The sequence below is a fragment of the Mauremys reevesii genome, linkage group 9 (assembly GCF_016161935.1).
Source record: "Mauremys reevesii isolate NIE-2019 linkage group 9, ASM1616193v1, whole genome shotgun sequence".
Classification (NCBI taxonomy): Eukaryota; Metazoa; Chordata; order Testudines; family Geoemydidae; genus Mauremys; species Mauremys reevesii.
Genome location: NC_052631.1, coordinates 86,877,462 through 86,904,531, shown reverse-complemented (window position 1 = coordinate 86,904,531; position 27,070 = coordinate 86,877,462). Strand labels below are relative to the sequence as shown.

Here is a 27,070-nt window from a genome sequence, read left to right as displayed (position 1 = left end):
TGTTGGGATAGTGCAAAGGAAAGAGCAACCCCCTCTCCTGGAGCGCATCAAGAAGGAAATGCAGAAAGAGTCCAGTATGGAGAGTAGGTGGATATGACATCAGATGAAGCCACACTATAGAGAATTTTGAAAAATTGGAAGGCAACTCAACCTGGGTTCTGCAAAAGCGCAAAGCACAATTATATCACTGAAGACCTTGGGCAGCTGTAAGCAAAGATTGCCATCAGGTCCATGGCTTCCCAGAATCTGCTGGAGCCAATAATTAATCAGGCATGTCTGTATATCTGAGATTTCCCACCCTAGCAAAAGAATTAATCTGCAAAGACTGGCATACAGTCCCACAGCATTTCTGCCGAGTCTTACTTGGCTCATATCCAGCAGAACTGGATGTGAATCATCCCCACTATTATTTTCCACAAGTGTTCAGTAAAAAGTGCCAAATGCAGGCTGGCTATATTTGGACTCAGTGCACAGCCCTACCCATATCACAAAGAGCCACACTATTCTCTTCAGTGCCCTTAGCAGTCATAGGAGATTTGTTCTGTTCCATATACAATGAAGAATTGACACGTGCGTGTCAAATGAAGTACAGTGCATCTTGGAACTAGGGCCTGGCCCCAGACACACCCTTGCCTTGGTGCCAATCAGACATTTTCAACACTGTCTCCGCACACTTTGTTGCTCCCTTGTAGGTGAATAGACCTGCCGAGTTGCCTTGTCACTCTCTTGTTAGAGGGGCAAGGAGTCCCCCTCCAGCAGAAGTGGAAGAAAGCACAAGGAAGGAGGCAGCCATCCATCGAAGCCCTGAGGCAACTCCCTTCTAGCTCCCTCCCTGCCATCTGAACCTCACAAATCCCTCTGAGGGATGGGTCACATCCTGGAGGAGGAACCCGAGTAAGGCAATAGTGATGGCCACAGTGCTGACTTACTGGGCTCCGCCGAGTCTCGCGGGACTGAAGTGGGAGGGATCAATGCCATGGAGAGCAGCCATCACTTCCTGCCCACCCCATATACATCCGAGCCCTGCCAGGTGCCAGAGTGTCTTCAGGGTTGAGGGAAAGAGAGAAATTATGCCAAGGAGGAAGCACTCACCTCTGAGCTGAGAAGCACCAGGACTCTGTCCTCTCTGCTTGGGGAAGTGGAGAGGATAAGCTGGTCCTAACTCACATTGACATTACATTTACTGCATACATGACAGTAGATTTAGACTGTAAACTCTTCAGGGCAGGGACTGTCTCTTGATATGCAGTGTTATGGGGCCCTGATCTCAGTTGGGACCCATAAGTGTCATTAGAGGAATAAATACCTTACAAAAATCCATAATTTAATAAGAAGGGATGGTGAGATGTGGAGAAACCATGCCACTAATCTTGGGTTTCCTTGATCTAACAAACAGAATACAGGACAGTATTCCCATTCTCACTACTCAGTCAAAGTGAAAGCACACCAGAAACAGTAAAACACATTTTCAGGTTGTGGTAAACCAGAAGGTCTTCAGCACAAGTCACCTGCCTCTGGTCCCCACTAGCTGTGTCTGGAGAAGGCACACTAACCAAGCCATCTCTAAATGGATTTCCTGTTGCTAACACTTCTGGGGCCTTTGGACCCAGTTTATTGAGGCTATGTTTTTATGGCGAAAGCTGAGGACCCAAGCCAGGTACTATGCACCATTTAGTCCTGGCTATGTCCCCAAAACACTTGATCTCTGCAGCAGGGTAAATTTCACCTGTAAGCCCTAATGCAGATCCAGTTATATTGCTTAGTACTGAAAACAGTTCACAAAACCCCTGTTGGAATGTAAATGTCAGGTATACAAGCCTAGTACCCCAAAGGCATGGCATCTAGGACTCAGACCATACAGTGTCTGGGTCTCACCTTTTTCTGGTTACCAGCAGATTGCACAGTGATGCACAGTAATGTACTTACTTTCCAGTTTCTCCTTTTTCTTTCTAATGGATGCTCGAAGCAGGTCTGGCCCCTCTAGCTCCTCTTGAAAACGTTTTGCCTTCACTTCACTAAACCATTCACCAGTCACAAACTTTTTCTTCTTTTCATCCTTGAGAGAGCCTTGTAACCGTCTATATATATATATAAAAAAAAATACCCTTGAACAAATGATGCACTAAAAATACACTATACTCACAAATATTTTACTGATGCTGGCCAAAAGTCATGTAGGAACGTTGGCTCCAGCTGACTGAGCTCACAGAGACTTTGTAAAACCTCACACAGTATTCTCCATCCAAAACATTCTCCATGTGAAAGTCAGACATTCTTAGATTTTTTTTAAAATTTATTTAAAACCCAGCCGAACATGGGATTTTTTAAATTCATTTCCAAAACGTAAACCTGCTGATAATACTAATACTTTTCACCTTCCATATGGAGGATCTCAAGGGCTCCTTTACAAACATTATTCCCCACCACACACACACCTTCCTATTAGGTAGAAATCACTTCAACCCCACTGAAATGTGGCTAGGATGGATCACAGCACCTGATTTAAAAATTAAGGACAGGAGGTGAAGAATACCACACCCAATTGAACATGCAGGATAATATATTTATGTGGGCTGAATATAATTACTTCTGAGGGAATTTGGGGAAGACACTGGGCTTAAAAAACCCCACACCTCTTCTTTTACTAAATGTGCCACAGATCATGCGTAACTGCAAGGGGACAGGAACCTGGTTTTACAACTCAGCTGCTTCCACCTGCCTAGCCAGGGCACTGGTTCAGTTCTGATCAAGAGGGAAGAGGACATCCACTGAATCACCAAAACCATTTTCTGCAGCAAGTGCATAATCCTGGATGGTCTCCCATTCAGTTACAGACCCACCCTATTCCTGCTTAAACTGTGGATTAATTGAGATCACAGCCCAAGGGAATACAGCTGCAGGTCCATCACATTTAGACTTTCTAATATGTAGGCTTCTGTGTTTCCTGTTGAAAACTCATCCAATACAGTATGTTCCAGGGAGTAAAATACTGAATCCACTCTCTCCAATTTTATAGCTGTCTTGCCCAGCCAACTGGTGACTATTTAGTAGTGCCTGTCCATAACCAGTCAAGACCAACACTACCATCCCTCCTGTCAGGAAATGCATATTTTAATAAAACCTCTGTAGGCAGCAGGGTACATACAGTAACTCCTCACTTAATGTCATCCAGGTTAATGTTGTTACATTGCTGATCAATTAGAGAACATGCTCATTTAAAGTTGTGCAATGCTCCCTTATAACATTGTTTGGCAGCCGCCTGCTTTGTCCACTGCTCGCAGAAGATCAGCCCATTGCAGCTATCTGGTGGGGGCTTGGAACCAGTGTGGACCGGCAGCCCCCCTAATTTTCCAGTGTGGCAGCCGCCCAGCAGGCTATCAATTGCCAGCAGTTCAGCTGACCCTCCCCCTACTGCCATGTGCTGCTCCCAGGAGCCTCCTGCTTGCTGTGCAGGGGAGGGGGGGGGAGTGCTAATGTCAGAGTGTCCCCCTCCCCCTCTGCTCCATCTACATAGAGTGGGAGTGTGGGGAGTGGGAAGAGACATGACAGGGCTCAGGACAGAGGGAGCTTGCTGGCAGCAGCTGCTGTCTCAATGCACTGATCTACTTAAAAAGGCAATCTACTTAGAGTGGTTCAGTGTACTTAAAGGGGCAATGCGCATCACACACACACACGCCTCTGTCTGCCATATCCCACCCTCTGACTTCACCACCTCAGCCAAACTTCCCAATCATCATTGCTGTGTACAGTATTAATATATAGTCTTTTGTCTGGTGAAAAAAATTTCCATGGAACCTAACTCCCCCATTTACATTAATTCTTATGGGGAAATTGGATTTGCTTAATATCGTTTCGCTTAAAGTTGCATTTTTCAGGAACATAACTACAACGTTAAGTGAGGAGTTACTGTACTACATAGGCAGCAGGTGAACAACTATGGACCAGCTGTTGCCATCGGTACTCAGTGAGTAAACCTTTACTTCTTGAGTTGTTCCCATTCATTTCAATAGGATTACCTGCAGAGTAAGGGTGGCAGAAGCTGGCCCCATATTGGGTGACACTTCTGCACACCATTTTTTAAACACAATCCACAGTGAAACTTAGAAATTGGACAGCTCACTTGATTTGTGCCAGTCAGCTAGGCAGTAAGGGGGGGGATCACCTTGGTCGATTGGCCTGGTAACTAACCTTACGTGTTTGGTAAGTCAGACGCAAATAGCAGTATTTGTCCCAGGGGAGATGCAGTCACCATGACTGTGTGAGTTCCCCATGTAGATGAACATTATATGTGAGGACTTTCCCTCAATGAGTTTTGACACTCTGAACTGCACAGAGATAAATGTGGGTATGAAGAGCTATGCTGCAATTTAACTCTCAAAAGGGCTTTTCGAGGAATTGATTGGCTCACCCAAGCTCTCTCACTATCAAATATTATCTATGGTATGAACTGGATTAGAGACTGACGGAGTGAGCACACTCCATAGGGCTGCTATGCTTTCCAGTCATTGCAAACGTTCCATGACTGAACACTCCTATGCAGTACAGCCAGTCACATCCTCCCAGTATCTATTTGTCTAGTAAGTGGAAATAGCTCAGAACACAAGACTGAAGAAAGCAGACAGACAATGGGCCTCAGATTTTCAGAGCTACCAATAAAGTTAAGGGAAACCCCAGTAGCTATTTCCCTGCTCAGGTTAGAAAATCCCAGCATTGTACTTCCCCCCATTGACTACTTCAGTTCCTTCCCCATTCAAACGCAAACATAGATGGTCATAGACAAGAAGAAGGGAGTGAACTCTTGTAGTAGATCCCAGTTCTTTGATCTCACTGTAAGCTCTGCCCAAATAAATCCTTCAAGAACTTGAGCAAACTCTTTCAACTCTCTGAGCCTCAGTTCCTATCTGCAAAATGGCATAGTAATATTTTCCTCATGGGGCCACTGTGAGGCTAAATCCATGAACGTTTCTGACTCAGACTGAGGGCCCTATAAAAATCCTATGTATTGTAACAAACCTGTGGCCACCCAAGAGCTGTATGGTTATCACAGTGTTGCACACCAGGGCCACTGGGAACTTCATGATGCCAATGTGGAAAAAACCCTTATCCTCCTGCTCCAGCACTTGAGATAAAGGAGAATCGCCTTAGCTCTTAATAGTATAGTGCCCATGACACACAGTTGAGCAGTTGTGATCCCATCTACTAGCCAGCTTTGATGCATATGCACTAGCCAGTTCATGACAGTATCATTAACAGCTGCACTCCCTCATTATTAATGCAACAAGTATCTGAATCATGCGGCAGGAGTCTGAAACCATTCCCCTGCCAGCTGAAAGAGGAAAGTTAGTAAAAAGCACTCCTACTTGGACAATATCAACGAATGCCAAACAAAGATCACAGCAGCTGTGTCTTTCGTCATGGTATTTTTTTTATAACTGCCTGCCCACAGAATGGGCAATTTGCCTGCCTGGTGCTACAAAGCTTAGGTCAGAACAGCAAGAAAATTAAGATGGCTTCATGCATTAACTAGAAAGGAAATCACAGCGAATGGTACATGGGGAACATGGATCTTCAGCTGTCCCCACACATGCAAATCCAAGCTGGAGGCCCTGGTCACTGCATTTTGGCAATTTGTTTTGGGGGAGCCTGTTTGGGGTAGGTTTTACAGGCTCTGCACTTTTCTTTTACCTGTGTCTGTCAATCCCACAAGTACCTTTCATGAGCTCCAGAACATCTTGAGCCAAATTCATGCCCCAGCATGCATGGAGCCAAATGCATCCCCTGTTGAAGTTACACATGAGGGATCAATTTGTTCCTTCAACGCCCTCTCTGGACAGCCCTTTTTCTCCTGGCCACCACACCAAGCAGATTTTTGGCACACGAGTACTTAACTGTCCTTCCCGAGCGCTCCTCTGTACTGTAACTGGCCCTGGCACACCTAGCTCACTTTTTTGGCACCCCAGCTAGTAAGTTTTTTGTTTGCTAACCTGTACATTTACAGCACAAAAACTTTGCTGAGTTAGCTGGCTCTACCTCCCCGGTACTCAATACAATTCAAGGAAAAGGTTTTCCAACCCTCTGGAGATGGCTGAGGGTGCCAGAGGAAAAAGAAGAGCCACCAAGATCCAATTACCAACAAGCGGGGGTACTAAGCCAGAGGATACAAAGATATGAAGGGTCAAATTTGACCTGTTGCTTCAGAGCAGGTGTGGTGGGGAAAGGGCGCAGACCCTGCTTGCAGCAGTATGACATTTTGTTAGGAAGCAGCATCAGAATTTAGTGCTTCTGTCAATATTACAGACTCCCTATTATCCTCTAACCATCAGCACAGCTAGCAGAATTCCCCAGCACTAGGGGTATACCTGGGTTCACCTACATTGCTACTCTTCCTGCAACAAATCCAGGGAAGGGTAAAGCTTTATCCAAACTCTAAGAGTTGGGAGCTCACATCCAAAACTCCCATCAGGTGGGAGGAGAGGGACAAGGGCCATGAACTCAGAGAAGATCCCCAGACCACCCCTCTGAAGGACCTTGCCCTGCATGCAGTTAGCTGGCCCCTCACTCCACACTGTAGTACAAAGCAAAGTCCATGGAGAGTGGACTCCTCTGGACTCAATGCTAACAAGCCCCAGAACACATGGAGCAGTGTGCTTGGCAGAACAAAGGGAGAACACACACTATTAAAGCCACCTCTCATTTTGTGGCCTAATTTCCATTCCTTTTCTCCCCCCCTTTGGTGCATACAATGGAGAAAGTTTTGGACCCAGGACTAGTAGAGAAGTAATAGTACATAAAAACTAGGGGATGTATTCTGAATTCACCAACACTAGTGGAAATCCATCGTACCTCCTCTGACTTTACTCAGCTTCTCCCAGCTACCACCAGAGTTTTACTCAAAAGCAGGTCAGGTAGTGAAACCAACCGTGGACCTCCCCTACAAAAAAGGGCCGAACCAGGTCAATTATATTAGAGTAGGGTCCACAAGCATCACCACAGTTAAAAATCTGTTACTCTTTCCAAACTAAGACCTGGTTCACAGGAGTTTAAATGGGCATAAAAATAAACAAAACAACCCAACTGCATATGGAAACTTTGCCAAAATTTAGCAAAGGAAGAAAACACACGCACACCCCACGCAGTATGGCCATATCATTTTGCATTTTAGGAGGGCAATGATGGTATTAAAAGCATAATTTGGATTAGTGCCAACACTAGCTTTTGCAGTCACATGTTCTTTCTGTCTAAATCCTAGTGTACACTAGAAAAGGTTGAGTATCAGAAGGGTAGCTGTGTTAGTCTGGTTCTGTAGAAGCAGCAAAGAATCCTGTGGCACCTTATAGACTAACAGACGTTTTGCAGCATGAGCTTTCGTGGGTGAATACGAATCCGAAGAAGTGGGTATTCACCCACGAAAGCTCATGCTGCAAAACGTCTGTTAGTCTATAAGGTGCCACAGGATTCTTTGCTGCTAGAAAAGGTTGGTTAGTATACGCCCTCCAACTCTCCTCGTGCAGATACATCTTATACCAGAAAAAATGTCATTTGGTATCGCTTATACTGGTTCCCTGCACAAATGATGCTAGACTGGTATAACAGCCTCTAACTAGAGCTTCTGCCAGTATAGGACCATAGTGAAAACAAAAATCACAGCCCTACCCAAGACTGCTCTGCTACAAAAAGATTAGCCTTGACTCCAGTCATGCTGTCTGACATTCCCACCCACCACTATCTGGTCTCTGGAGCACATTTCTTCTAGACCAGAGGGCAGGACATACAAAGGCTCCTCAGAGGCTCATGTAGAAGTGCTACCCACCCATCATCCTAGACAGCGCATCTTGCCCTCATGATTGGCACAGGCTTTTCTGGCTCAGCAAAATATCAAGAGATCATATCACTAGTGCAAACTGGCATAATTCCATTGACTTTCATAGAACTATGCTGGCTGCCCCAAATTTTTAAGCCTTGTGCTTACTATCAACCAGAATAGCTTAATGGCTGGCATTTTAGAAGTGGCAGCAGCAGCAGCTACTAACACAAACCAGCCAGAAGTCAAACGAAAAAAAACAAAACAGTGGAAGGATGGTGTTCTGGTTAGAGCATTGCAGATCTGGTGTCTCTTCCTGGCTCTGCCACAGCTGTGTGTGGGGCCTTGGGCAAATCACTTAGCCTCTCTGCCTCAGCTCCCCATCTGTAAAATAGAGATTGCATATTGCCCTCCCTCACAGGGCCGTTGGGAGGATGTGATCATTAAGGTGCATCGGCACTCAGGTACCACAGTGAAAAGCATCATGGAAAAGCCTTTAAATCTCTACCTTGTACATTTACAAGTCCCATTTAAATAAATCCTAGGAAACAGCTACACTCCAAGGGTGGGGAGACTCAGATCAATTGCTGCTCCTGTATTTTAATTCCCAGCACTCAAACATGACTCCAAGCATGTGAGAGTTATTGTTGAAATCAGAGACAATTGTGCCCGGCTCTCCTGGTGGCCACAATAGGGTGGTAGACAAAGGCAAGAAGGGAAATAGGATTCTTCAGGCTCTGACAGTGACGTGGGGAGTGGGGGGGACCACGGCAGCCTACAGCCCTCACACATGCACACTGCTGGGAAGGGTGGTAGTGGCGAGATCATAGGCTGATGAGCCTCACAGATCAGCATTTGTGTGCACGTGAGCTCTCTTACCTGATACGATCATTGTCTTTTTTCTTCAACTCTGCATCTCTCTGCAGAACCTTCATAAGCTTCTCATACTCCTCTTCTGTCAGAAAGCTTAGGTCCAGCATCTTCTCTGTAATGATCTCCAGCCAGCTGGAGCACCAACAGACCAGAAACTATTTGAGAGCCAGTTGTGAGAGTGCCATCAGCAGCCCCCTGAGCAGAGGGGCTCGGCGTGCCAAATAGTATTAGAGCTTGAAAGAAACACTTCACAACAGCATGGCTTGGAGGGAAATTGCATTAAGATTTTGACTCGTACTTCAAGGCACTAAGCAGTTCTCTGGCATGGTTTTCTAGACAGAATGCCTGCTTGTGCCAGGGGGGAGGGGGAAAAAAAACACCTCTCTCCACAGTTATGTTCCTTCCTTTGCCTCACACAGTCAATCAAATATCCAAATATAGAGAAAAGAGCTTCCCACTGGCTTTAGCTGCCTCAGAAGGGATGAAGGATCGACTCTGACATTAGACATCAATCACCAGAACTTCTGCCGTATGTCCTCCTCGGTACAGAAGTCATCCGAAGTGCAGCTCAGTTGTTCCTGTAAAGAAATAGCACAGAGATGCCTTTATAGATAAACATGCCATATGGCGACTGAATGTGTACATTTGGGGTGTTTATTTGTTCTTAAGCACAAGTCCCATAGCAAGCTGTCCTATCTTTCTCCCCATCTCTGACAGCTCGCCATACGTATCAGTCTAATCAGGATACAAGCTTATTTTAGTCAGCTTCACAGGAACTGGTAAATAGCTTCCCTAGCACACTGCTTCTAAAACAAACAGGTAAGAAACACAGGCAAGGTATTAATTCACTTCACCTCCATTTCCCCACCTGTAAAAGGAGGTGAATGTCAGACACTTACCCACTTAAGAGATCAAAAAAAAAAAGGGTATGTAAGTGATAACTGTTATTGTTGGTTAATCTACAAAAAGAACCTTCATGCTGCTCATTTAGTATTGTGTGTGCATGTCCCCCTGCTGTCTGAATAGCAAATACAAATGCAGTGTATGACTTTTAAATCATTCTGTGGTCCTGCTGGCACCGAGCACAGAAGTGGAGAGGGGGAGCAGATCACATATTGCCCTGTTACAGTGTGCCCCACGGCTCTAGCCAATCTGAGGGTAAAGAGGTCCCTGATCACCTGTAGAGCAGTTACCTCTAGGTTCTCTCACTATGAAGAAGCAATAAGGGAAATTAAAGGTGGTCTCCAGGTAATGATGAAAGATGCTTGGTGGGTGTTACCTACAGCCAGAGGTGAAAGTAAGTCGGTATGGGCCAGTACGAAGGACCTGTAAGAAAAGGAGACTGGCTGAGGGAAGGAGAAGCCTACCTCCTGCATAAGAATAGTTTAAACTCAGCTGTTCCCTGAGTGGTTCAGCCCTCGGGTTAGGAGCAGTTTCTGGCATCCTTGTTAATTTCACTCACAGTAGCTGGGGGGAATGGGGAGGGTGTGTTTGACCATGGCAGGGGCAGTCCTTGTCTGCCCCCGGGATGAGGGGATCTTGTCTCCAATACTAATATACACAACAAATACAAGCATTTGGCTGCACAGCTTAAATCCAGAGCTAATAAAAGCAGGTGGAAGGGGAAAAGTCACTGTCACACTGGTTTCTTGTCTCCTCCCTCCCACTCCTCCAGCCAGGCTGCAGACAAGGCTCTGCATTCCTCCTCTCCTTCCCCCTGCAGGGGTTCTCCTCTAGGCTCTAGCTTGCAGTAGGGACACTGGCTGAGATGCCTGCTGCTGCTGCCTGCATAAGAACAGTTTAAACTCAGCTGTTCCCTGCGCAGTTCAGCCCCCAGGGTTAGAAGCCGTTTCTGGCATCCTTGTTAATTTCACTCCTAGGTGTTGTTGGGGGGCGGAGGGGAGGGTGTGTGTGACCATGGCAGGGGCAGTTCTTTTCTGCCCCCGGGATGAGGGGAATCTCCTATACACAAAAAAAATCAAAATCAGGAATCATTTCCAAGTTCAAATCTATCCCATTCCCTCCCCAGCAGAGGATCATGGTTGTGATGTCCAAACTGCTTGCAGATCCTCTTTGAAATGTTACTGAACTGCGCAGGGAACAGCTGAGTTTAAACTGTTCTTATGCAGGAGGCAGGCTTCTCCCTCCCTCAGCCAGTCTCCCTGTTCCCTGCTGCAAGCTAGAGGGAAGCCCCTGCAGCTGCTGCTCAGTGCCAGGCAGGGAGAAAGCATGGAGCTTAGTGTCCGCAACCTGGCTGGAGGAGGAGGGAAGACATGGAGAAAAATGTGACAGTGAGTTTTCACTTTTTCAGGCTTATTCCAATAGTAAAGTTTTATTACAGACAGGACTGGTAGTAGTAATAGTAGCTTTATTTTCTCTATCTATGTCATGCAATGGGAGGGATCCATGAAGTACATAGGAGAGGTGGGTTGCTTGCGATTGGACCATATGGGTAAGAAAGTAAATTACTTTCACCCCCCTGCCCAAACCCCAGGGCTCCCAGCCGCCTCTGCAGCTCCGGGGGTGATTTAAAGGGCCTGGCTCCTAGCTTCAGCTGAATCCCCGAGCCCTTTAAATCCTGATTTAAAAGCCCTGGGATTTAAAGGCCCTACCTCTTCTGATAGAGGCCACGCCTCTTCCGGTTGAGCCCCTCCCACTCTGCAGGACTCTGGAGTACCAGCAAGTCCTTTAAGTTACTTTCACCCCTGCCTACAGCACAGAATCACCTGCTTTGCACACATGAAAAAAAAAAAAACCTGTACATCCATGGAATACAGCAATTCTACTCTGGTCCTTTAAAGTGCCTATTTAAACAGGCAGCTCACAGAACCACACAGAACAAGAGCACTTTTCCCAGTGTTGCCAATTCTTGCGATCTGATCATGTTGGCATTTCTTAAAGCCTCAGCTTCTGGAGTCAGGTGATAATGGGAGCAACTCAGCTGTCATTTAAAAGAAAAGGGGGCGAGGAAAAAAATTAAAGAAAAAAACCTATTGTTTTTAAAATTCCCTTTTGAATTTTAAAGTGGGGGGAGAAAGATGACTCAAGATGTATGTGTATTTGGGGTTGCCAATGCTGTTTTTGTCTGATCAACATCATATTTTCTTACATGTGATACCAGTACCACTTTAGTGGATTAAAACAGAAATACTTAAAAAAAAATTCACTACTTCTGCTGATTAAATGTACATTTCATGCAGCTTGGTATGAAACTGCACAGAGCAATTTCACGTTTGTTTCCAGTCATTTTTCCCTGCTGGTTCTCATGCACTATCACAATGATGAGTTCAACATGTCCTGGAAATGTTGGTTAAAGTTCAAATAAAATGTACCATGAAATATTTGTTACTCTTCGTTTTGACAAAACTTATTTTTAACAAAACCTGAAATTAGAGCCAAAATTGTTTGAGAATCTCTCCAGCATCTAATAAACTACAAACAAAAAGATTACCTACATATAAAGTATCTACTAGTTAAAATCCTGTTTTACTCTCTGGAAATTGTATTTTACTAAATTATTTCATTATGGTATAGGAGGGGGAAAAAGGAAATTAAAGCCCACCACAATCAAACTGTCAACACCCTCTTTTTAGAAAACAGGTGTTTAAAAAAAACAAAACAAAAAAAAAAAAACTACCTGAAGCATTTACTGTGGAAAAGTTGTTTTGTTTTTAAATTGTGAGAAATCTCCACCTGCTGTTTGGGTATCTGACTTCAGTGCTGCTAAGCCATTGGAACCAGCCACGCAGAAGTAAACAGAGATTATTTGCATAGGAGCTCAGCAAAACTGTCACCTTTATGAGTTTAGCCAAAGCATTTCTTGATGTTTGCTCTGCACATTACCACACCTCTGTTGCTGTGGACTCAGGCATGAAACAGGAAAACCTGCAGTTATTCACCACAGTATTTTAAGATAAGGGCAATAGCGTGTAATTTGTTTACTAGTATCTAGAGGCACAATAGGAATAAAATCAACTGACATCAACTGTATGTTATCATGCAGGAACACGAACACATACCGCTTCCATAACATTTCTTACCATAAATGTCATAGGTCTCATTTGTTCTCTCACTCGCATTAAAATGCTTTGCTATACTGGAAGTAGTCCTCTCCTCCCAAATCTGCTATGGGAGAGGGGTGGCAATATGTTATAATGTTTCCCTATTCAGTAACAACAAGAGCCATCTCTGCATTGACAAAGGGAACGTACTAGATGTCTAAAAGGGTCTTTTACATCTAATTACCTTGATAGGAATCTCTCTGAAGGAGAACCTCCTAGAAAGATCAATACGAGGAAGTATCAGAGGGGGAGCCGTGTTAGTCTGGAGCTGTAAAAAGCAACAAGGAGTCCTGTGGCACCTTAAAGACTAACAGATGTATTGGAGCATAAGCTTTCGTGGGTGAATGCCCACTGCGTCAGACGCGTCAATACGAGGAAGGTTTGTTGTGCAGAGAAATCCAAAAGGGTCAAATTGGAATAGTCTGTTTCCAGATCCACAGAAACCCCACGAAGTACAGCATGACCAACGTGGGGGTGGGCTATCTGATAGGTCTACTGCCACGCTCCTTCCTCAGAGCCATCCTTCCAGGCTGGCTGCACCTTTCACTGCAGTAGCCTCTGTCTCCCTTTGGGCCTCTAACACAGCCCCAAAAAAGAAGCCGCTGCTCTGGTCACAGCAGCGGCTCACTCAGATCCAAAAAAATTCCATGGAGAATGTGCTGCTGCCACGAAGCTACTCATGAGCTATCCAAACCACTGCATGCAATGGAGATGTGGAGTTTATTCTGAAAAGGAGCCCTGTAAAAAATGGCATATGGGCGTCTGTATTACTGGTGTCTCAGTTTACAAGTGGAAAAGATTCCCTTCTTCCCCTCCCCTGCCCCAATGGCAAGCACTGCAGACTCAGCCTGGGCTCTCACAGCCAACCTGGTTCCCTTCTAGCTTTTGATTAACCACCAACAACAATATTTCTGCAGGCCAAATTGTGCCCTCAGTTATATGTGTGCGACCTTACTGGAGTTGCAAACTTTGGCCCTACCGTTGGAACTTGGCTAACGAACTGTTAATGATTGGGCCAGAACACAGCCCAGCTCACTCTCCCATATCTATACTGCCTCCGAAGTGCTAATAACTTATTTTTGTCAAGAATTCAGCAGTTTGACTCTGAATATACACAGGGAACTGTGCTGTTGAGAAATTATATGAAACTGGCATGTTTCATATAATAATAACTGGTGAAAGAGAGAGGTCCCAATTTCAATATCCGGGGCTAGATCCTCAGCTGGCATAAATGGACACAGCTTCATGGAACTCGAGTTCAATGGAGCTGTGTCCATTTATACCAGTTGAGGATCTAGTCCAAAATTCAGCAATCGATTAACTTTCCTCCAATTAGCCCTGTTCTCTCTCTGTAACCGACCGCACTAAGCAGACATATAATTGGTATCCACGCACCAGCCCAAAATCCCAGGACAAAAAAAGGAGCGAGACGCCAAACACCAAACTTTCTCTGAAACATTTTTATGTTTACAGGGTTAATAAGATGTTGTGACTTGAAGGGAATATATTTGTACTCTAAAGTGCCAGGCTAAAGTACATTTAGATCTTCTATGGTCCTGGACCATGCTGGAGAGCTTTTTATTTCTCGTGTGCCCTTTTGCGACTCCACTGTTTACTGTGTGCATACACAGTACAAATTATAAAACAACTGAATTACCTCCACCCCACCCTCCAGGCTAATCTAATCAGAACTCAAATTACCAGGTTATTCAAGGGTTTGAACAAGGGTTGTACAAATAACCACCTGTGTAAAGAAGGTTTAAGGGATCAGCTTTTACTCAGAGAAGTAGTCCAACAGACTACAAATAGGACAACTTGCAGGAATAAGGATTACTCACTTGCATAAATGTTATAAGGCTGCACTCCACTACTGCTGTCAGGGACAGCTCCAGGCACCAGCATTCCAAGCTGGTGCTTGGGGCGGCAATTCGGTGCGCTGCTTGGGGCGGCGAAAACTGTACAGCCGGCCCTGACTACGGTACCTTCAAGTTATTTTACTTTTTCTTTACAGAGGAGCCGGCTTTCTTCTGTTTTTTTTTTCTTTTAAATTATAAACCAGTTTGGGGGAAGACTTGTGTGAAAATGAAGCTCTTGTTAGCCTAGTTATGCATGAAATCACTGCCACTTTTTGAAAGTTGGCTACTAGAAGACCTGCCTTCTTGTGTAGGCATAGCTGAAAAGCACAGCAAATGGGCTTCTTAATGAAGCCTAAATACAAGCCATTGAGATAAATGGTGCCAGAAGAAGACCGTTGCTGTTGACAGACATTTGTCACTGATAGATTATCTGCAGGGCACTCCAGTCCCAGATCACGTTTCACAGTGTACATCCTGTTTCTGAATGTTGCATGTCTTCTTCCTCAACATTGGTATGTGCTGAGATTAACGATACCACACACTGCAGGCTAAGCGGATTCCATTTACTCTATGGTGTTCTGCATACAAAAGAGAAACTGAGCCAAATTAGAAGCTTTAATTTGTAAATTTGGCAGACAAATCCCATTTCAACAGCCACTGCTAATGCTGGCTGAATACCTGACAAGTTGATACCATGTGTGGAAGCAGAATTAAAAGTTTCTTCCACACACGCTATCACCTAGATCAGTGTTTCCCAAACTTGTTCTGCTGCTTGTGTAGGGAAAGCCCCTGGCGGGCCGGGCCGATTTGTTTACCTGCCCCGTCCGCAGATTCAGCTGATCGTGGCTCCCAGTGGCTGCGGTTTGCTGCTCCAGGCCAATGGGAGCTGCTGGAAATGACACAGGCCAAGGGACGTACTGGCCACCGCTTCTAGCGGATCAGTGTATCATGCTTAGAATGTAAAATTTAGAGCTTCCTAGGCTGCTGACATGCCATCACGCTCAAAAGTGAGCACAATCTAGTAGCTAATGCACAGGTCTGGAAGTCAGAATATCTAAATTCTACTCACAACACTATCACTGACTCGGTACGGCCAGGGCCGGATCCAGACCCCAGCGCGCCAAGCGCGTGCTTGGGGCGGCATGCCGCAGGGGGCGCTCTGCCTGTCGCTGGGAGGGCGGCAGGCGGCTCTGGTGGACATCCTGCAGGCGTGCCTGCGGAGGGTCCGCTGGTCCCGCGGCTCCGGTGGACCCTCCGCAAGCACGTCTGCAGGAGGTCCAGCGGAGCCACGGGACCGGCGACTGCCAGAGCACCCCCCGCGGTGTGCCGCCGTGCTTGGGGTGGCGAAATTGCTAGAGCCGCCCCTGGGTATGGTTACACACAGCCATTAAACACACATGGCTGGCCCATGTCAGCTGACTCAGGCTCTCGGGGCTTAGGCTGCAGTGCTGTGAAATTGTAGGGTAGATGTTTGGGTTCGGGCCCAGGTCAGCTGATGCAGGCCAACCATGGGTGTTTAACTGCTGTGTAGAGCAACCTTCATTGTGTGGCCTTGGACATGTCCCTAACTCTGTGCGCCAGTTTCTCCTCCCCCTGCTATGAAACAGGGATATTTTTCTACTTCACCAGGATGTTGTAAGGCTTAATTCATCTGTATGTGTAAAGTCCTTTTTACATCTTCAGGTGGAGTGCTTCACAGAGGTGCACAATATTCTTCTTAAAATAAGATGCATCACCAATAGTGACCGAGCCACCTTAGCTTTGGCAAACAAAGAGTGGCTGTAGGCTAGTCTGTGGAAATTGAATTAAATGTAATTGTTTCTAATGGAGTTACTTTTCAGAAAACTATGGACACAACTCTCCTCTCACTTAGACAGCAATATAGTTGCATAGACTGTAATGGAGTTCCATTGGATTTACACCCCTGGGAAAGGGCAATTATGCCCAGTGTTTGTAATAAAACCAAGTGATTGAGTTTTCCAAGTGATTGAGTTTCCAAGAGTTTCCAAGTGATTGAGTTTCCAAGTGTTCTGTAGAAACAGCTGTAGGAATAGCTGATCAGATAAAGAATAAACTTTCAACAAAGAAGGCGGTGTGGTTTTCCACATCACTCTCCCATGAGAATGCTTTCTTTACAGTTGTACCTTTTCTGCATTGGTCAAGGCCTACCTGTGAAGATCTCACCTTTCAGAGTTGCTTCTGTGAGGCGTTTGTTTGGTTACATTCCCCAATCTCAAAATGGAAATCCTGCAGCAGAATAATTTACCTCAACTTCCCATTGATTTTTTTTTAAACCCACCTTCTGTACATGGCAGGAGTTGAACGAGACTCGATTGGTCATTCCCACTGAAGGCACAAAGATGGGTAAACAGGGAGGCACCAATGGAGGAACGCAGCTCTGACCAAATCAATGGCCTTTTTATTCTCAGAACTATTCATGTTACATGGGTACAAAAGGTATCACTTTACTAGACAAGAGTATGACCTTGGTTGGACTCATAGTTTCAGTACTGCCTGCCATTATATACTGTCTAATAACTCTTGGTATGATGGAGCCTCCCAATAGAATTTTTTTCTATTAATAAAACTCGTACATCTCCATAAACAGCTGATAAAGAGTGTTCAGTGAAAATGACATCACAGAGATTAGACATGGGTGAAATTTTTCAGGTGAAACATATATTCAGTGTCAATGAAACATTTTGCAATTCAAATTGGCTTCACCAAAATTGCTCAGGTAAAAAAAAAAAAAACCCACACTGAAGATCAAAACATTTTATTCAACCAAAAATAAATGAAAACATTTCACTGAAGATTTTGAACAGAAAAATTGACATTTCAGGTAAACCCCAAAACAATTCACACCCCTCCCCCAATTTTTTGGAACTGCCGATGAACCCAAAAAACCCCTCCAGTTTTGCACAGCTCTTGCTGAAATGGTCTTAGTAACATGGAAATTGCCATAATCGATCATGCCAATGGTCTAGTCTAGTTCAACCTTTGACAGAGGCTAGTACCTGACACTTCAGAAGACTGGGCAAGAAATACAATAATGAACAATTCTGCACTAGCAGTAAGTTTCTTAACCCATCAGATAGCGTTCATCTTATGTTATGAATGAAGCATGAGGATTTATATCCCTCATAAATGTGTATCTTACTAAGTGTAACTGGCGTTATTTAGTCTAATGCTTCACTAAACTCTACTTATCTCTCCCCTTCCATGATATTTTGTGGCAGAGAGCTCTGTAGGTTAATTTTGCATTACACATATTAAAACAGAATTCCTTTTATCAGTTTCAAATGTTGCCTTTTAATTGGAATGGGTGATCCCTGGTTCTTTTATTATAAAAAAGAATATGTAGACCTTATAGGGTTAAATTAAAAAAAGAATGACTATTGTATACACATCAATGCCTTAAAAAAAAAATTACAGAAAAAGGCGACTCAGAATCCACAAACCAAAACCCATTTTCTGTTAATAAACTGTTAATAGGATTCTTTAGTTTAAACATTTGAGAGTTCTGTTTACTTCATAGGTGGGGAATATTTGCAAAGCTTCTACGGGATGTATTTCATTGTAAGTGTATTGTTAGAACACTAACAAGCACTGCCCACAGGGATACAGAGTAAACCTCTTCTGTCCCCTTTAATAGGCATGGCAATGTCCCAAATGCAGCAGAGGATGCCAGCATTTTAAAGAACTTGCTATTACTGTAGCAAGAGGGTGGCTAAGTCTGTTCTGTCTCTATCTTCAGTTTGGAATCCCTTGTAGATGCAAAGGGACACAAGGTGGGAGGGAGGCAGGGAGAATGGGGTCTAGATGAAGGTTCAGGTGCACTGAAAGTGAAGAAGTTGGATGAGAAACTTTGTACAATGCTCACTACACAAGGTGGGTGAAGCAATATCTTTTATTGGACCAACTGCTGTTGTTGTTGGTGAGAGAGTGAGAAGCTTTCGAGCCACACAGAGCTCTTCTTCTGCTCCTATACTGCACAAGGACATTTTCTGGACTCTCAGAGAATTTGGATTTACACCCCCAACATAAAAAGACTTTTCTGAAGACACTCCTCCTGCCACCTTGCCATTACCACTTATTAATTAGTAGTATTTCTAAACTGCCCATCCTCATCATGATCCATCCTTGAGCTCCCCATGAAATCAAGCCTGCATTATGTTCTACTTCAACTTCCATTATGGAAACATCTTATTTTCCCTGACAACATTTAATAATGCTGCTCTTCACCAAAGAAGAAGGAAAAAAAAACCCAAAAAACCAAAAACCACCCCACATTATATCTATGCATTAAATACGTGGTTGCCTGTTTTGTAAGTGCTTCAGAGAAAGTGGAAGATGCCCTTTAAACTGCTTACACTGTTTATTTGTGAGGCAACTTGAAAAAGGCTCTGTAAAAATAAAATAAACAGTGCTAGGAAAAATATCTGCAGGTGAGAGCTTATCAGTACAAAGCCCAGGAATGATTCATTTGAACCACTGCAGGAGGAAGGCATGTATTTAGACAGATCACCTCACATTCCTGTACTTTGGACTTGTCCCCTCCTGTTTGTCCATACTCATCCTTTTTAAACACAGTTTGAATCCGCTTTACTATGCCACCTTTAAACAAACAGGATAATGTAAATTAGACTTGTTCTAAAGATGAAACTGCAGGATGGGAGGAGGACGACGGTTGCTTGTTACCACTTTTGACTTTTTCATGACCCCTCCCACCCCCCAACAGACACCTGCACACCCCAGGGCTGCTTCACACCCAGAAGGATGTGTCTTCATTTCCTTTTGCTTATTCCATAGTCAGTCCCTTCCCTAACCTCACTTGTTATGAGCTCAATGGCATAGCAACTACTTGGCAATCAGGGAACAGGTCAGATCAACCAGGACGTTATAACTACACTGTAGTCAAGCCTCTGTCACTGCATAAACTGCCATTGTCATATACCTCATCCCAGCAAGCAAGAGTCAGCATTCAGCGAAGAGTCTCAGAGTGGAAGCCCTATTTTCTACCCAACAATATTAATAAAAAAACTTTTTTGGCTACTTGTAATGAAGCAGGAGCTCATACCAGACTGAACACCCTGGGGGCCAATTCCTCCCATACCTCTCAACTTGCCAAGATCTAAAATGTGGGACACAATGTGACACAAAGACCCAACACACACAAAAAGTTACTCGTGCAGCAAACTGAGGATGCCATACGATTCCTTCCTTCTACGTCAATAACTCTTTCCGTAATCTCAGTTTCATGATTCTGTATTTGTGATGTAAAGGACATCAATGAAAGAGAGGGGATTCCAATGTAGTAAGGTGCATAGGTAACTCGGACTAAAACAAGAGACTTGAAATGAGCTACACTTGCGAGGTCGGATTCCTTTTAGAGGCTATTAAAATAAGCTGTCAGAGACAAATATTTTACAAATAATTGCACAGCAAGGCAGTCCCAAGCTGCAAAGTTCAGTCCCAGATCTGCATCCAGACCCCAAAATGTCGCTGTGTCAGATTCAGTGTTTTGGTTTAGCCCAGGGTCATGAAGGAGGCCAACAGTAAAGTTCAATCTAATTTGGGATTTTTAATCACCCACTCCCCTCTAAATTATAGGAGTGTTCATTTCTGGAGTTGGGTCCAGACCTACTGTTGTTTTAGATATTGGACAGACATTAAATATTTAAGGCTTCAAAAGAAAAAAAAATTCCACTTTCATTTCTTACCTTGCAAATCCCTGAACTGCGATACAGAGAAAAGAAACTTCATGTACAGTAATCCAATTAGCTATGGTTACACCCTTTCCTAGCAGACATTCTTCGGTGGGAAAACAAATCCGTACATAGGAATATTTTTGAACAAGTCAGCTCTGTTTGGGCACCCATTTTCTAGGTTTGATGCAACTCTCCAATACAAACACAGACTCAATCACACATTCATTTACTGGAGCAGGTTTCATTTGATCAACAGGCTGGATGAGGAGAGCTGGCAGAAGACACATTTTTTGGCAGTGCTTGTTAGCCAAGAATATGGAAAAACAAAAAATACTTGGGCCCATTCCCTCCCTTCCTCAATGCACCACTGTTACTTCAAAGGTCCCCAAATTAAGGTCCATCCAGTGAAGTGTGATCCATAGCATCTGAAGGGGCAGGGCAGCTCGCACAACAGGAAAGGGTCAGACTGAATTTCATACTGAAATGCACAATAAGTGCAGCGTTCATTACGTAGCGAAGGCCAAGTTGTCCCCACATTAAGGCCTAGTCTACACCAGAAAGCTACACTAGCTTAACCAAAGGTGATTTTAAGCAGGTTCAGGTAAACTGGTGCAAACTCCTGTGAGATGCTCATTTCAGTTTTGCTTATGATGTTTAAGTTTCTGGTTTAAACCAAGCTGAAATTCAGATAAGGATTGCAACCATTTGAAATCAGCTTAGTAACTAATTTGACTTTTCTGTCTAGCCAAGATGTTCTTTACAGTTGTGTAACCCCACAGACATGCATTACTGTTCCAGGGAGACATGGGAACAGGACATTTCAGATCACAACTGGTTCATTTGTGTCATTGAATAAAGTTTCTTTATTTTTAGTGTTCACATGGAAAGTTGTCATCTTCTAAAACCTTTTATTTCAATGGCAGTGGCCAAAATTCTGCCATCAGTTCCCCACATTGCAACCCTAATTTACTACTGCAGTGCAAAACTGCACCATATATTAGACCGGGGCCTACTGTCCCCTTCCACGGAGAAGCCTACAATAGAGACAAATCCCACTGCAAACTTAAGAGATGAGCTTGGCCAGTTTCCTCTGAATTGGCTCTCTGCAGCAAGGGAGCTGAGGGAAATCTTGTAATGCAGGCTAGATTTAGAGGCCTATACATACTGCTTCTCCATGGGTATGCGTGTCTGTCAGGAACCATGCGCCTGTGTGTTCTCCACAAACAGCTGTTCCAAATCTGCCCTCAGGGAGGTTTCAATTTGTGGAGAAAGAATCTGCATCAGATAATGGTGATGAGGCCAAGACTGCCATTCTCTTCTATCCTCCCCAACACCTACAGAGGAGTCTCCAGGAAGGAGCTACCAAGGGGGAAGCACGCAACAGCAGAACTACTCCTCCATTCTGTGTTTGGGGACCTAGTTTCAGGGGCTTGGATTACTCTTGGGATTACTTCCCCAGATACAGGTGCAGTTTTGCACTGCAGTAATAATTAGGTCAGTAGGGTTGCACTGAGGGGAACTGGAGTCCTGCCCATATTTACACACCTGCCACCCCAGTGACAGTTGACCCAGGGTGCCGAGATGTAGTAAGTGCAAAGGGTTGCACAGTTGTATTAAAGGGCAAATTGGGGCGTATACTGGATGATGCACATTATTATGCATTGTAGCATTAAATTAAGCCAATAGGGTTGCACAGGGGTAACCGGGAGTGTAATTGCTCGACTTGAACAGCTTGCAATGAGGTGAGTGTATTCAAGTACACTGACATATGCCACATGTAACAGGACAGCCACTGAAAGTGAAAGTCGGTAAATTGTTGTCCTGATCTATAACGTCCCGCCCCCACCCCCTAAATATTAATTGTTCCATTAGGTTTAAGCTATAAAGGTTATTTGATTTTGATTCCATGATCAACAAGATCAATTCTTACCTCTGTGCAGATTTTCAGTTTACTGACAATGGCGGAACAGGCTTTTATTCACTTTGACTTTACTACCACGTTACTTAGATAATGTGTTACTGTTCTATTCTTCCTATAACCTTCTGATTTGTAGATAACAGTATTGATTTAAAATGAAATCAAAGCATGCCTGCCCTACAATGAACACATTGTCCTTGCTGTGCCTTATCGTGCGTCTAAGGGCTGCCTCCTTGCAAACTATGGGGTGGGGGGGGGAAGACTCTTTTGACTCAATGTTGCAGGTTTATTAAATGGACAAGGTCAACTGGCTTGGGGCAGTCATTTTGAATGTGTGTGTGTGTGTGTACCCCCTAAAAGATTTCAAATGGAGGTGCAGAGCCCTTTGGAAATCTGAGGCCATCTGTGGACTCCAGGTTGAAAACCACTGACTTAGGGCTAACAAAAAACCCACAAACACCCACCACCACCCACACAGATTTACACTTCAACTACAGAGCCATATGGGACCATGTAGGAGACCAGAAACTCCGGGAGGGCCCCCATTGTAGAGTTCTTCCATGGGGGAGGGAAAGAAGCAGGAGGTTCAATCCTCAAAACCAGCAAGTCTCCCCCTCACCCTCCGAAATCCATGAGGAATGTGTGGACGACAGGGCCATCTTCATGGAGGATCTGACACCATCCAGGCTCCTGTCAACACAACTCCTTCAGAGCACCTCCCCTCAAGTTCTGCTAGACCTGTAATCCCTCTTCCCCCTGAGAAAGAGGGTTTATCCCATTTTTCACCCCCTCCATGTATGTGTGAGCAAGTCAAATGCTGAATGAGTCAGTATGAACTTACTCACAAAAGTTTGGTGTCCTGCTAAATCTGGGCCACGCTGACTGTGTCCTGTCCCCTCTCTTCCCTTCCACCCCAAAATGATCATTTGTGGGGGTTTGGAAGTGAAGAACAAATGCCATACGTAGCCTGTCCCTTGAGTGCCCTGACAGAAGCAGAGAGTACAACATGGCCTATATGATCTGGCTGGGGATGTGAGCTTGATTCTAAATAGGATATTCACCGCTGAGGGAACAAATATATTATTAGTAATAAAATTAATGAGAATAGCCAAAAATAGACATTATTCATACAGAACCATTGTTTACATAGAGTGATCAGCTGCAGAGGGAACAGAAATTGCCAGCACAGCTCTAAGAGTAGGTAGAGCTTGTTATTATCCACAACAATGGAGCATGAACAAGGAAGTAAAATAAAACAGGCCCAGGGGAATTAAGGATCACAGGATAGAGGGAAGGCCTAGGAAAACAAAGACAAAAGGAGCAGGAAAAATCCAGTGGGGGGGGGGGGGGAGTTCTTCAATTCCAGGTTCTAAGAAATATCTGAAACTATACAAAGCAGAAAAACAACAAGACAGCATATTGACAGCATCCCTTAGAAACAGCTATTGATGTAGCAGCTGTCAGGGAGATGCACCTACTTTATAAAAATCTCTGTATTTTAGGAAAAGCCACCTGGAATGTTTTTCCTACTATTCCAAATGCATCTTGGAACTTTCTTTTTTTGGTTGTTGTTGCTGTTCATTTCCCCCCCGCCCCAGCAACCATGGATTGCCAAAGGCCTTGACAACACAACTCATGAAAGTAAGTTTCATTTAGGAAGTATGATTTAATGGAATGAAAATTCATATGTTCGTAGCTCTGACCATGTTCAAGGGAGGTCAAAAACCAAAGACATGACATCAGTGTTCTTGTACAGTGACAAGGCATTTGGAATTGGCAACAATATGAAATCATATAGGGCATGATCCAAGCCCCAGTGAAGTTAATGGAAAGACTCCCATTGACTAAAGTGGTAGTGAGTTCCTTATCCCACATCCATCATATAAATGTGAACTATAGTAGGCTGTCAAAGTCTGCAATAATACAGTCTCTAGAATAGCGCAGGGGAAGGCAACCTATGACACGTGTGCCAAAGACGGCACGTGAGCTGATTTTCAGTGACACTCACACTGCCCGGGTCCTGGCCACCAGTCCGGCGCGGGGGGAGGGGGGGGGGCTCTGCATTTTAATTTAATTTTAAATGACGCTTTTTAAACATTTTAAAAACCTTATTTACTTTATATACAACAATAGTTTAGTTATATATTATAGACTTATAGAAAGAGACCTTCTAAAAACATTAAAATGTATTACTGGCACGCGAAACCTTAAATTAGAGTGAACAAATGAAGACTCAGCTCACGACTTCTGAAAGGTTGCCAAACCCTGGAATAGTGACAGTATTTCTATAATCACTTTACAAAGCTAAGTAATATCTGACATGCTTAGAAGTTAGGGTCTTGACAAATGTCACACAGCAAGACAGCAATAGACCAGGGAATAGTACCCTGGAGTGCTGATTCCCCATCTTTAACCACTGGATCATACGGCCTCAGGGTACATCAGGATTTGTAAGGCAACTTTTTTTTGGCAACAAGTGAAACAAATACAGGGCCCTTCACTGTATGCAAAAACAAGAGTGTCGTACCAACTATCACTTCTAACTTTCTAAACTTCTAACATTGAGGCAAATTCTCATAATCAATTCTAACACTTTTGCAACACTCAGATTTTAGGCTGCTAACAGGGCTAAAAAGACTTCTGACATAAATTAGAGCAGTTCTGGGGGTGCTCTAATTTATGTCAGCCTCCCATTGGCTGCCTATGGGCTGCACAGCAGCCCCATGTTCCTGTGGTGATAAGCACAAGCCACACACACCCTCCCACCCCTAGCATAACCCCTGCACTGGAGCCTGTGAGGGGAAGGGTAGAACATTTACAGTAGCCATATCCTGCTGAGCCCAGAGCATATTGTGGTCCTGGAATGGCACACAGGGGGCAGAATCAGCCCCATTATTCTTCCTTGTTGTTAAATCAGATATTCTTCACAGGCCACCTTCATTTGATTTTCTTGCTAACTCTGATTGCCATTCATTTTATTCCACCCATGCAAATTTGCCTGAACCATCTTCAAGATATTTCCTCTTATATCAGGGAGCAAATGTCGCTGCACTCTGGACTAAGGGCGGAACTACATACCTGCTGACAAAGTTACTTCACTATTGTCTCTGATCTCCACAAAGCAGGATGTTAATCCACATTGTGACAATTATTAAAATCAACATGACTTTGAAGAAGTACTGGCATCACATTTGCAGTTGAGATAGGATTAGGTGGCAATAAAACAGCAGCAGGGTGTGCGTGTGGGGGAAATACCTGACTATCTCAATGGCAACCTGTTTCCTGGTGACCAATACACTCTTCATACTTTGCTTAAAAGTGGATTTGTTTGCCCCCTTCCTTCTCTTTCCCAAAAGCAACATGAATTTCAAAGTTTAGGTTGTTAACTTGCAGAGAGTAGAATGGCTCCAGATTTCTGCAGGTAACTCGGAGATTGGCCGAGCTCTCCCTATTCTCTGCTGGCCATATCTGCTCAATGGTAACTTGTAATACTTTTAAAAGGACAACCTTCAACTTCGCAAATAAATATGCTACATTCAGTGGAGATTAGTTATAGTGAGAGCAGAGTGAGGCTGAACAGCAAAATGGATTTCATTTTCAACCTTTCTTCCCCACAAAGTTTGGGACTGGTCAGAAATTAGATTTACTTCAACTCAGAGATAAGCAAGGCAGCTGCAAAACTAGGATCAAGGGTCTGATTCCAAAGACCTCCACTCCCAAAGGTTAGGGGGTGTTTGGATCTGGACCTGTCCATGGTATATTGTTTTCAAAGGGAAAAAAAAAGTTTACATAAACTTTAATTAATCTAGCCAATTACAAAAAAAATTAAAAATTATAAGCCAGGTTTGGGCAGTGTCCATGAATCCCCATTTCCATAGTTTTACAAACACATTTTCCTGCTTTTAAAGATATCTTTCCTCTCCCCTATTGCAGTGGGAGCTACTCAAATAAACAAGGGGGACGGGAGAGAGGGGGGACAGTAAGTTAAGGCCCTGATCCTGAGATCGGGGTTGCTGGCATGCACCTAATTACAGGATCGGGGCCTAACGGGGGGAAAACAGAGACGTGGACTACACAGAAAAGGCCTGATTCTGCACTTCCTTGAACCTCAGGGAGCCGTTTACACCTGTGTGAAGTGAGCACGAAATTCTAGTGTTTTGATCCGGTACCATTTTACAGCCCGGGTGCACAGGTGTAAACAGCAGAACCAGGTGCGCGCCAGCGGGGAGTCACCCCAGTGCTGGCCGGTGCACCGGGCACACGGACTGGACACAGAGTAAGGATCCGAGTGTGCAGGTGGGGGGAGAAGGGAGGTGATTTCTCAGGGGTAACAATGATTTCAGACGAACAGGGTCAGGCTGACGGTGCGTTTCCCGGGGCAGCCCGCGAGCCTGGCGCGGCTCGGGTGCATCCTCGACCCCAGCTGCCAGTGCAGGGGGCGCAGGCAGCTGCGGAGCCGGTGCAGGCGCCCCGGGAAGCCGGGCACGCGGGCGCGGTGTCTCTTACCTGGCGGAGGCGGCTGGGCGCACCCGGAGCAGCGCAGCTCATCCCCCCGACGGCAGCGGGACAGCGGCTGAGCCCCGGGCTCGGCAGCCTGCAAACCCGGACTGGATCTCGCCCCGCACTAGTGCTGCACCGGACCTAGGCTCTTAGAAAACCCGGCCTGGATCCCAGCCCAGTGACCAGAACAGCCGCCGGGCCCAGGCTCCAGCAGCTTGAAAACCTGGCCTGGATCTCAGCCACGACGCCTAACTCAGGCCCCAGCAGCCGGAAAACCTGGCCTGGATCGTTACACAGTGACCCACCCGAGCTCCCCCGGGGCTCACACCTATCCAACCCGCAGGGTGCTG

The 27,070-nt window shown here is 44.8% G+C and overlaps 1 protein-coding gene across 1 annotated transcript in view; it reads right to left on the bottom strand.

Annotated features, from left to right (window-relative positions):
• LOC120372433 (synaptotagmin-like protein 4) overlaps positions 1-26,859 on the bottom strand; it is a 62,013-nt gene extending 35,154 nt beyond the window's left edge. Inside the window, exons 1-3 of the mRNA XM_039489576.1 lie at positions 26,727-26,859; positions 8,681-9,252; positions 1,927-2,078 (exon numbers count right to left, since the gene is read on the bottom strand). Of these exons, the coding sequence (XP_039345510.1) occupies positions 1,927-2,078; positions 8,681-8,781 (253 nt within the window). The 5' untranslated portion in view covers positions 8,782-9,252; positions 26,727-26,859. The remainder of the gene's footprint in view (positions 1-1,926; positions 2,079-8,680; positions 9,253-26,726) is intronic.
• Positions 26,860-27,070: the final 211 nt, after the last annotated feature.